This window comes from Geotrypetes seraphini, chromosome 2, assembly GCF_902459505.1.
Source record: "Geotrypetes seraphini chromosome 2, aGeoSer1.1, whole genome shotgun sequence".
In the NCBI taxonomy this organism is placed as follows: Eukaryota; Metazoa; Chordata; class Amphibia; order Gymnophiona; family Dermophiidae; genus Geotrypetes; species Geotrypetes seraphini.
The window spans coordinates 316,211,503-316,223,402 of NC_047085.1; the positions used below are offsets into that span (position 1 = coordinate 316,211,503).

General features: G+C 41.3%; 1 protein-coding gene across 1 annotated transcript in view; it reads left to right on the top strand.

The window, feature by feature from the left end:
• The window catches only part of SNRK (SNF related kinase), a 107,587-nt gene extending 101,933 nt beyond the window's left edge, over positions 1 to 5,654 (top strand). Inside the window, exon 5 of the mRNA XM_033930079.1 lies at positions 2,199 to 5,654. Within this exon, the coding sequence (XP_033785970.1) occupies positions 2,199 to 3,399 (1,201 nt within the window). The 3' untranslated portion in view covers positions 3,400 to 5,654. The remainder of the gene's footprint in view (positions 1 to 2,198) is intronic.
• The last annotated feature ends 6,246 nt before the right edge of the window (positions 5,655 to 11,900 follow it).

Sequence of the window (11,900 nt, forward strand, 5' to 3'; positions counted from 1 at the left end):
TATGTGTGTGTGTGTATATGTGTGTATAGTGTGTGTGTGTGTGTGTATATGTGTGTATAGTGTGTGTGTGTGTGTATATGTGTGTATAGTGTGTGTGTGTGTGTATATGTGTGTATAGTGTGTGTGTGTGTGTGTATATGTGTGTATAGTGTGTGTGTGTGTATATGTGTGTATAGTGTGTGTGTGTGTGTATATGTGTGTATAGTGTGTGTGTGTGTGTATATGTGTGTATAGTGTGTGTGTGTGTGTATATGTGTGTATAGTGTGTGTGTGTGTGTATGTATATGTGTGTATAGTGTGTGTGTGTGTGTATGTATATGTGTGTGTGTGTGTATAGTTTAATTTTATGGTTAACCATTATCTGTTAATAAGATTATATTGTGTGTGTGTGTATATATAAATATATATATATATATATATATATATAAAAAAGTATTCCACTGCCTATGCCTAGAATGACTATTTGAATAAAGTTGGGATTAAGTACCGTAACATCTATGAGGTGAAAATAACCAGGTGGATTGCTGGTGTCTCAGGGTGAGGAAGGATCTATACTTCTAAGTATCTTAATAAACAATTTGGCCTGCAAGTTAGCCTGTTTTAGATTTCAGCCCCTTATGTGATTGAGTTTGACACCCTGGCTTAGAGTACAGATGTAATAGCCAATGCTACTTTTTTTTTTCTCCCAGTTGTACTATAGCTTCCAAGCTGTGGGACCTGTCAAAGTCAAAGTCAGGATCCCCGCAAAATATATTCATGGCAGATTTACATACATTTTTTCTAAGAATAGAGTTAAATTTACAGGCTTTGGTTACCTGGAAAACCAGACCTCTTCTGGGTATTGCTTAGATTTGCAACAAGTGTGTGTGAAAATTTTTATAATTTCTTCATATTCTCTTAGCAAACATCTTTCCCCATTTTGTGTAGTGTTAAATTTTAACTTTGTTATGCCTATATTTTATACTATTGTTGTTTGTTTACAAATAGAACAATTGAATTGATTTTATTTTTGCAACTGTATATGAAAACATACTATTCTTAACAGAAGCACTGTTTTGTCACTTTAACATGAAAACTGAAGCTGTATGAATTACATTTTTCTCAGCTGAAGTTGGCTTTGGTCATTCTTGACAGGTATGATGGATTGTTCATAGCACTGTACATTTGTTTAGACCTGAGGTGCCCACACTTTTTTGGCTTACGAGCTTCTTTTAAAATGACCAAGTCTAAATGATCTAGCAACAATAAAATTTTTTTAAAAACACAAAGCATACTGTAAGCAGAGAAAATGTTAATTATCATTTATATTCGGAGGAAAGGGGGTTTCAAAGAGGTCAAGGGGGCCATAGTGCAAAATATAGACAGCAGATATAAATTCTCAAAATGCACACATTCTGATCACTAAATTGAAAATAAAATAATTTTTCGTACCTTTATTGTCTAGTGATTTCATGAGTCTCTGGTTGTACTCTCTTCTTCTGACTGTGCATCCAATATTTCTTCCCTTCTTTCTGCCTCCTTCATTCTTTCTTTCCTCCAGACCTCATTCCATTCCCTAACAAACATCTCTGACCTTCCATGAATCCAACTTTTTCTTCCTCTCCCCCTTCCCTTCCTTAAGCCACTGCGGGGGGCCCCCCTCCTCCCCGACATCAATTCTGATGTCGGAGAGGAAGTTCCAGGCCAGCCAGGCAGCGATTGCCTGGCCTGGAACTTCCTCTCCGATGTCAGAATTGATGGGGGGAGGGGGAAGGCTGGTGTGCCCGGCAATTCTGCAGTCGCTGCTGGCCTGTTACAGAATCGAGGAAAAGGGAGAACGCAAAGGCAATGGGGGAAGCAGGGAAAACGCAAAGCCATTGCGAGTCTATCGCGGAGCCTGGGATGGGCTCCGTGATTGGCTCGCGTTGCCTTTGCGATCTACTGGTCGATCACGATTCAACCTTTTGGGCACCCCTGGTTTAGACACTTCTGCTATTCATTTTTTTGCTCCACATTGTTTCTTCTATATAGGTACTTAAGATGCTACATAAATATTTTAGTTTAATGATTCTGCTTTGGCACTTTTTTTTTTTTTAAAGTTGCACATTTATTTCATTTTATATCCCATCCTCCCCAACGATATATGGATTTTTGTTAGAAGTATACCACATAATACTATGCAAGTTTTACAGTCTCTTTTATTTTTCTACTACTTCTAGGCAGTCGTGGCCAACAAAAATTGATGTGCCGCAGGATCTTGAAGATGATCTAACAGCTTCTCCCATATCTCACACAACAGTCCCTCAGTCTCCAGCTCGCTTGGCAGAAAATGTTCTCAATGGCCACAGGAATAAGGCACTGAGTGAATCTACAAAGAAGGATGACATCCCCGAGTTAGCAGGAGCAGCAGTTTCAGGAGCTCCATCTGCAAACTTAAAGCCCACAACCAGTGGCCGCAAATGTCTATTCAGGGTAGAAGAAGATGAAGAAGAAGACGAGGAAGAGAAAAAACCTGTACCTCTTTCAACACAAGTTGTTCTACGTCGAAAATCGTCTGTCACAAACCGACTCACATCCAGAAAAAGCGCGCCAGTGCTCAACCAAATCTTTGAAGAAGGAGAATCAGATGATGAGTTTGATATGGATGAAAATTTACCTCCAAAGCTCAGCAGGTTAAAAATGAATATTGCTTCTCCTGGGACAGTGCACAAACGTTACCATAGAAGAAAAAGTCAAGGAAGAGGATCTAGCTGCAGTAGCTCTGAAACCAGCGATGATGATTCTGAAAGCAGGCGGCGGCTGGACAAGGATAGTGGCTTTACATATTCCTGGCATAGACGGGATAGCAGTGAAGGGCCACCTGGCAACCAGGGTGATGGAGGTGGTCAGGGCAAGCCAAGCAATGGCAATGGAGGCATAGATAAAACAAGCCCTGGTGGTGATAAAGGTGGAGGGAGCCCTTCTAATAACTCCGGTGGCAGTACCAATAACACCTCTGGGTCTACCAGAAGTTGTGCTGGATCTGGAAATTCAGTGCAGCAGTCTCCCAGAAGTGCAGAGGAATTGGTTGAAAGCCTAAAGCTTATGAGCCTCTGCTTAAGTTCACAGCTTTACAATGGCTCTAGATACATTATTGATCCTCTCACCAGCGTGAAGGTGCAAGAGAAATCTACATGGAAAATGTGCATAAGCTCTAATGGGAGTACAACCAAGCTGCCCTCTGTGGGCAGCATAAAATTGTTTTCTGACCAAATGTCAGATATGTCAAATGAATTGGAATTCCTTAAAAGCAAGAACTTCCAAAACAATGTGCTACAACTACCTCTGTGTGAAAAAACAATATCCGTGAATATCCAGCGGAATCCCAAGGATGGACTTCTGTGTTCCCCCGGGCAGACTGGCTGTTGCCATGTCATTTGACACTGGCTTGACTTAATAGCTCAGTGTACCATCATTCTTTCTCTTCAGAGCTGTGAACATCTTATTTCATTCTACCCTGTTTTGTTGTCTTAAGATTTTTAATGTGGGCTTTAGAAGAAGTTATTTATTGCTTTTAAATTTTGTGTTTGCTAGAAGTTATGACAATGCATGGTCTTTGTGTATGCTGCTAGCCAATACAATTTTCTTTTCCAACAGAACAGAAATAGAATATTTTTATTGTGTAAGTTCTACATTTTATTATTTTAATATGGAAAAACCAGGAGTAAAGTAAGCTGTGATTTGGAGCACTTAGTTTCATGTTCAGCACTTAAGCTAGGCAAAAGACAATTTTTTTTTGTGGTGACTTTATTTTGTACTCTTATTTCTATGGTAAGCGAATTTAACTACTTTGTTGTATCTGCGAGATGGAACCAAAGCAATAATGAGTTGATGCTGAAACCTATTCAGAGAGCTTTTGGATGTTCCATGGCTTGTACAAAGCAAAATGCACTGAAAATTAGTGATCTTAAGTGGTTATTACCCACACCTGTTTGTCTTAAACTAAAATACAAAGAAACTTGTAATTCAAAAAAAACAAAAAAACACCTAAAATGTAAAAAAACAAAGTTTGCAAAGTGCATTTTTTTTTCTTCTCCTTCTCCCAATATTAGCATTGAATTAGACTAGTGCTCACCAATCTTCTGCGGGTGTGACCCCCAGTTTGTGTAGCCACAGAAAACACATGAACCCCAAATGGTGCAGGGCAGTGGCATCCTATGGAATATCTGCCTAGGTCACTACAGCAAGCATGATTTCATGACCTCAAATAGGATTGAAATCTACAGTTTGGAAAATTTTGAATTAGACAATTTAGTTCCATTTGGCTATTTTTACAATCCCATATATAATAAATATTGCATAAAATTATTTATCATAGGTTTATTACAGAAATGTCTTAAGGTTAAATCTTTGTCGGTGTAATTTTGACCCTAGAAAAATATTAGGGCTCTGTTCAGTAAGGTCCCTTTCAAAAATATCTGGTGCTGTGAATGGCAGTTGAGGAACATGTAAAGCACATTGATTGCATGGCCCAAGGTGCTGTTTGGATTGGGCCTTAAGTGCTCCCTCCTCCCATTTCCCCCCCCCCCCTACTAATTCAGTTTTGTTTCTGTGCTGTGCAAATCCTCTATATTGGTTTTACATACTAGGAAAACAAAAATTAGTTGGTTGGAGATTTTCTGGCATGTAAAACTAGTGTATTGAGTGACAAGAATGTGAGGAAAGATTTAAATTGGGCCTATTTATTGATAGGGTTGGTATGGCTTGTCACTTGAAACTGCTTTACCATATAGTAGGAATGTAAAGGATTAATTAGGAGGTGACATTGATGGATTTGGTTTGCTTATAATTGCTAACGTTTTGTTTATCAATCTGATTGTCTCCACTTTTGGTTTATAAAAGGTATCTTTTCCATCAAACTTTTTTCCAGAAACATGTCTGACTGAATCTCATAACCCATCCTTTTTGTTATGTCACCCCTGTAGCATATAGGAAATAGGCTAGTAAATTATCTTCCTTTTCCCCAGTTTGTCGTCCCCCTCACCCACCACCACCACCATACTCTTTAATTGCTGCATTCATACCCTGTTGCGTATCGGTGAAAATTTGGTATTTAAATTAAAGTTGCCTTTTTTGTGTCATTCTTAATGTGCATAATAAAATGTGCACCGGATTCCTGGTTTGGAAAGGACACGTCATGCTTGTAGCAGAGTTCTGTCACGGATGCCCTGCTTTTTACTATTTGAGCTCTTAAACTGAGTTAATACAGTACTTGAGATATTGAGGCCTATTCTGGGTCTGCTGAGAGTGGAATGGACCTTTAGTGAAATGAGCCCATAATGCATTTCCTGTACAACAATACAAACTACTATATAGTGGATATTAATGATATAGTGCATACTGGCTTTCCTGAACTAAAGAATCTTTTAAGGGTTTGTTCCTCTTGTTGACCTAAGGCAAAATTCCACAGTAAATAAGACTATAGTACTCCAAGCAGTTTGCATGTGACATATGGCCATGGTGACAACCTGCTAATGGCATTGTCATAGTGGGGAATGGGCTTTGATTGCATATTGCAGTTAGCACAGGGTACCTATATTATGTATTGTCATTGGCACAGATAGTATAGATGCACTTGCTACATGGTAAAAGGTTTTTCTGTGCGGTGACTCTGGGAACATGCTGGGAATGCCCCACACAATGAATAGGCCTTCCACTTATTACCTGGTAAGTGCAGAACTTTACCACACTTTAGTAAGTTTTCCAGCTTATAACTATAAAAATATTTTACTGTCTGTCTGAACTACTGTACTGTAAACCTTTCTGGTCTCTCACATCTAAGGATTTTAAATGCTAAGACACCACACAAAGATTTACAAATTTGCACTTGAGGTATATATTCTAAAGACATATCTAATTAGCTGTCTTTAATAATTGGAAGCTCCATGAAAAGAAGTGTGGCTGAAGCCATAGACTGTGCTAGGATTCTTCAGCGGGATCTTGGAAAGGGTCAGCTGTGAGCATACCATCTATATGAGTATAGCCAGAGACAAGATTCTAAAGGGCATTGGCAATAACTTATCTGTTGCAACAATTTTTTTTTTCCCAGGTATTGTAAATGTTTTTGTTATGTACAGCCTTGGAATGGCATTTCACTAACAATGTGGGTTTTTTTTCCCCAAAAGTATGTGTGTGTGTGTATGTATGTATATATGTATGTATGTGTGTATATATATATATATATATATATATATATATATATATATATATATATATACACATACACACACTCTACTCTTATGTATGTATACACATGTATATATGGTGCTCACTTTAGAACAGCAGTGTTGGTTATTTATGCTGTGTAGCTGTATTATAACATTGGTTTTGTGTGGTGGGTTGAACCTCTGGGTGTGCAGATGTTAGTCCAACTGATGTCTTTTACTCCAGTTTACAGGTGAATGATTGTGATTGTGCATGTGTTGTCATATTATATGAATGGAAGGGAGATAGTAACCACTACATAAGATACTTATGGACCAAACTATTTACTTGCTCAAAAGTAATTCTGTAGCCCTTAACTTGTCTTTCAAAGTTGCCTATAAGAGTAGTTTATAAATTAAATATTGTGCAAAAACATGTCTTGTATTTTTCTGTATAAATATAACTAGAGACATACTATTTAAGATGACAATCCTTACCCAGATTTTTTAGGGAAAAAGAAGCACTAAGTTTAGAGTTGAAAGGAAATGTTTCTCCAAAAAAACAGAGGTGACTGTTTTGTTAAGTTTTGTTGTTTGTTTGTTTTTTTTTGTTGTTGGGATTTTTTTTTGTGTATGTACGTGTATTTGGAGTAGGTTTTTTTTTTTTAAACATGATCATGGGCATAGAAATTGTAGCTAATCTTTATAGTTTACATTCCAAGGTGCTTGATTTTTCTTTGTTCTACAGATGTTCACAGGTGTTGACCAGAAGTCAGGCTACTTTATAAGTGGCGCCATGGCAGATGGTAGTAATGCTTCTGATTTTTATCTGAAGTATGCTTCATTCCCTTGTCTGAAATTTTGCTGCATCACTGACATTTCTAAATTGGAGAAATTTTAAGAATAGATTTGTCTTGACAGAGCAAGTGTTCGGTTTTTAAAGCTTTTTGTTGACTATCCCAGGCAGTTAATATTTCTTGTACAATCCCACTTTATTCCGGGATCAGTGGATTGTTTATCTCCTCCCATCAGAAATCTGTAGGAAGCTTCAAGCATAACCTTTTTACCCCTTCCTCTCACACACTACCACTGAGCATGCTCCTTCTGTACCTTCAGTCTTAAATTCCTACAGACCAGGCAGTAGGAGCTTATATTTTCTGCTTGTGTTTTTTTTAGTGATTTTTAAGTAATTTTGATATTTTTCGGTTGCAGTTTTGCCCTTGTGCTGTGGAGGTTCCTTGCGGGGACATCCTTGTGGTGGGAGATCACAGGCTTCTAAGGGGTTCCTTCCTCTACAGGAAGCCCCCTGGACAGCCTGCACATCAGATCAGGGCTCTGGAGTCTTTCCCTTGGGAGCTAGCTCACCCCAGGTCCGTCCACTAGTGGGTGTAGCACAGGCCGAGCAGTTCCATGGAGGTGCAACCAAGATCGGAGCCAGACTGCATCCCTCCACCAGGCATCTGGGCAATGGTGACAATGATCAGTGTGGTCCCATGGGCCAGCGCCAGGCTTCTTCTGTTGCAGGAGGCTTTGCTGTTGCGCTGGAATCTGCAGCAGGACCAGTTACTTGCACCCCTGCCCTGGACAGTGGTGGCACGCAACAGTCTGGAGTGGTGATCGTGTCCCCTCTTGCTGTCCAGGGACCTTCCGCTCTCGGAGTGAGTGAACCTGTTGACAGATGCGAGTCTCAAGAGCTGGGGAGCAGTGTGCATGTCTGTCCCAGTGTAGGGCGATGGACGCCCTCGGAATGCAAGTGGTCGATCAATCGATTGGAGCTGCAGGCGATAGGCTGGCCCTTTTCCATTCCAAGGTTGCCTCCATTATTGAGCTGTCTGGGTGTTGTCGGACAATGCCACAGCAGTGGCTTATGTCAACTTCAGGGGGGCACAAATAGTCCCTCTTGAGTGTGGAGGCTCTTGGTGGGCAGAGAGACACCTAGTGGCGCTGTCTGCGGCACACGTGGCAGGTGTAGACAACGTTCAGACAGATTTTCTCAGTCGTCAGACGCTGAACCCTGTAGAGTGGTCTCTAAGAGCGTTCTATTGCATAATGGATCAGTGGGCATTCCCCATGTTTGATCTCGTGGCAACTGTGGCAAACAAGAAGGCTGATTGGTTCCACAGTTGTTGAGAGGCTGGCAGAGTAGGCCTGGATGCTCTGGTTCAGCCCTGGCTCCGAGAGGGTCTTTTTATGTTTTCCCTCCGTGGCTCATGCTACATCTGTTGAGACGGATAGCAGATCATGAGGGGCCGGTGATCCTGATGGCTTCCGATTGGCCGAGGCAGCCGTGGTGTGTTGAACTGGTTTGGCTCCAGCAGGAATGGGGGCTTCGGTTGCCGTGTCACTCTCGCTTTCTCATGCAGGGGCCAATCGTTCTACAGGATCCAGAGCGCTTTGGTCTTTCAGCATGGGTCTTGAGCGCATGGCCTTGATGAGCCAGGGCTATTCTTCGGCAGTGATTGCCGCATTGCTTCACAGTAAACTAAAGTCCATGGTGGCATCCTACTCGAAGGCTTAGCAGTGCTACCAAGTGTGGTGCACTCTCAGGCAGAAGGATTCTTCTCTTCCTTTGATTCCTTGGGTCCTGGAGTTTCTGCAGGATGGCCTGAAGAAGGGCCTTGCAGTGTCTTCATGCCGTGTTCAGATTGAAGGACTTTCATGTATGGGCCCTCTTGCATTGAGGGGCTCCTTGGCTGTTCATCTCGATGTGGTCCATATTTTGCGCGGTTCAACTGAGGCCTTCTTTGTATCTTCCATGTCTGACGTGGAATCTAAATCTGGTTCTGCGTTCTCTGGCTCGTCCACTGTACAAGCATTTGGAGCAGGCCTCTTTGATGAATCTCACAATCAAGACTGTTTTCCTTTAGCCCGGAGGGTTTCGGAGCTTCAGGCTTTTTCTTTCAGGGATGCCTTCCTGCGTATTATGGATTCTGCTGTGATGCTACGTTCTGTTCCTTCCTTTCTTCCGAATGTGGTTTTCTGCTTTTCAGGTGAATCAGGAAGTCCGACTCCCTGCGTTTTCTTCCTCTGGCTCGAAGGTCCAGGAGTGAGTGCTGCGGTCCATAGACATGCGCAGGCTTTTGTTGCAGTACTTAGACCTTACCGAGTTTCGTCTTTCGGGCCACCTGTTTGTTCTGGGAGGTCCTGCCTGCAAAGGTAGGCCTGCCTCTAAGGCTACCATTTCCAGGTGCTAAGTTTTCAAGTTTATTTACAGTTTGATATACCGACCATCAAACAAATAGCTGGATGGTTTACAATTGCTAAAATTGGAGTTTAAAAAAGAGAAATAATAATAAAGAAAAACATAAAGGCAACATAAAGGCTGGAGAAAGATATGGACAAAGTTGATACAATAGACACCGGGGGAGGGAAAGATTCAAAATTACATTGAAGTCGAAATAAAAATAAATGGGAGGTAGAAACATAGAAGATGACGGCAGAAAAGGGCTACAGCCCATCAAGTCTGCCCACTCTGCTTACCCACCCCCTGTCTATGCCCTAATGACCTAGTTTCCTTATCTTGACCCTCGTAGGGATCCTACATAGGTAGGAAGGGGAAGGGAGAGAACGAATAGGGAAGGGCTTTCTCTTTAACAGTTAAAGATGGAAGGATTTGTTCTGCCATTTCTGCAGCTTACGTAGCGGCAGGGAAGAAGCCACCCCTTGAGGTGAGGACTGATTTGACCAGAGGAGTTTCTTCCTCTTGGACAGAGTCGTCAGCTGTGTCTCTGGATGAGATTTGCAGAGCTGCTACATGGTCCTCCTTTCACACTTTCACCAAGTTTTACTGGATCAATGTGACGACCAAGCAGGATGTCGCTTTTGGTTCCTCTATTGGCAGCAGGTTCATCGGTCCCACTCTGAATTTTTGGGACTGCTTTGTTATGTTCCACTGGTCCCGAAATAAAGTGGGATTGTATAAGAATGAAAGATTAGGTTCTTACCTCTGCTGTTTTTCTTTCTTGTAAATCCTCACTTTATTCCAGGAACCCACTCTATGCCTTGTTGATTCGCTGTTTCCCTGACTTACAATTACTGGTAAGCTGGAGTTCTGTTCCTGACCAGCCTATGTTTAGCACGATTTTTTTTTTTTTTTTTTGGGGGGGATCCTTAGTTCAGACACCCTCTTCTCACAGTGCAGGCTGTGTCTCCCCTTAGCACTGTTTTGTCATTCAGGGTTTTCAGTGTTTCATAACCTGTTTCGTTTTCACATTGTGCTTGTCGGGAAGTTCACCGTTCCACTCTTGTTTGTTCTCCGCTACAGATGTTCCTGGCTACTTAAAGACTGACTGAAGGTACAGAATGTGGTAGAGTGTGAGAGGGAGGGAGTAAAAGCTTCATATGTTTGAAGCGTCCTACAGATTCCTTGTGAGAGGAGATAAGCAACCCACTGATCCCTGAATAAAGTGAGGATTTACAAGAAAGAAGATTAGCAGAGGTAAGAACCTCATCTTTCGTTTGGCTATGAAATTATACAATGGAGACATAGGAGACATTCTCCAAGGATATGCAGGACATAGTTTCTTGCATGTGGGTGCTGTCATCAATGGAGCCCTGGTGGAGACACTGCTCAGCCTAATGATGATTTCAGAAGCCTTTAGCAGATCCCATGCTTGCTGGACTCATATGTGATAGAAACATGATGGCAGATAAAAGCCAAATGGCCCATCCAGTCCACTATTTCCTCCTCGCCCTAAGAGATCCCACCACCTCTACAAGGAGACTATTACACACATCTATGATCCTTTCTGTAAAAAAGTAATTTCTTAGATTACTTCTGAGCCTGTCACCTCTTAACTTCATCCCATGCCCTCTCACTCTGGAGTTTCCTTTCAATTGAAAAAGACTTGCCTCATGCATATTTATGCCATGTAGGTATTTAAACATCTCTATTATATCTCCTGTCTCCTACCTTTCCTCCAAAGTATATATATTGAGATTTTTGGGTCTGTCCATATATGCCTTATAGCATAGACCATTGACCATAGCCTTCATCATGACCAATTCCATCCTGTTTATATCTTTTTGAAGGAGCGCTCTCCAGAATTGAACACAATATTCTAATTGAGGTCTCACCAGTGTCTTATACAGGGGTATCAATAACTTCCCCCCCCAAACTGGCCATTCCTTTTCCTATACACTCAAGCATCCTTCAAGCTTTTGCCTTTGCCTTTTCAACCTGTTTAGCCACCCTAAGATCATCACATACTATCTCTCCCAAGTCTCACTCTTTCATGCACAAAAGTTCTTCACCCTTTAAACTGTACCGTTCCCCTGGGTTTTTGCAGCCTAAATGCATGGCCTTGCACTTTATAAATCTTAGTTGCCAAATTTCAGACCATCCTTCAAACTTCGCTAGGTCCTTTCTCATGTTATCAACACTATCAGGAGTATCTACTCTATTGCAGATCCACAGTTTCTCTTCATTCGTGGAGTGGTACAGACCTGCCAAACTGTTCTCTCCACAGACAGATTTGTTGCTGTTTGTCATCTTTGCTGTTGTGTGTAGTGCAGGACCATTTTTTTTTTTTCTTCTTCCCTTCCATATATTTCTTTTGAGGTTCTTTTTTGGGAGTGGGGGGCTCTTAAGGTTTTTTGTTTTTTAATTATTCCTATGGCTTGAGCTCCTGAATGGGATTTGTTGGTTTTTTTTTTTTTTTTTTTTTAATAATTAAGCAATTTGATTTTGCAGCAGCTATTTTTCTCATCATGTCGCAGAAATCTTCCAGTGGAGGGATT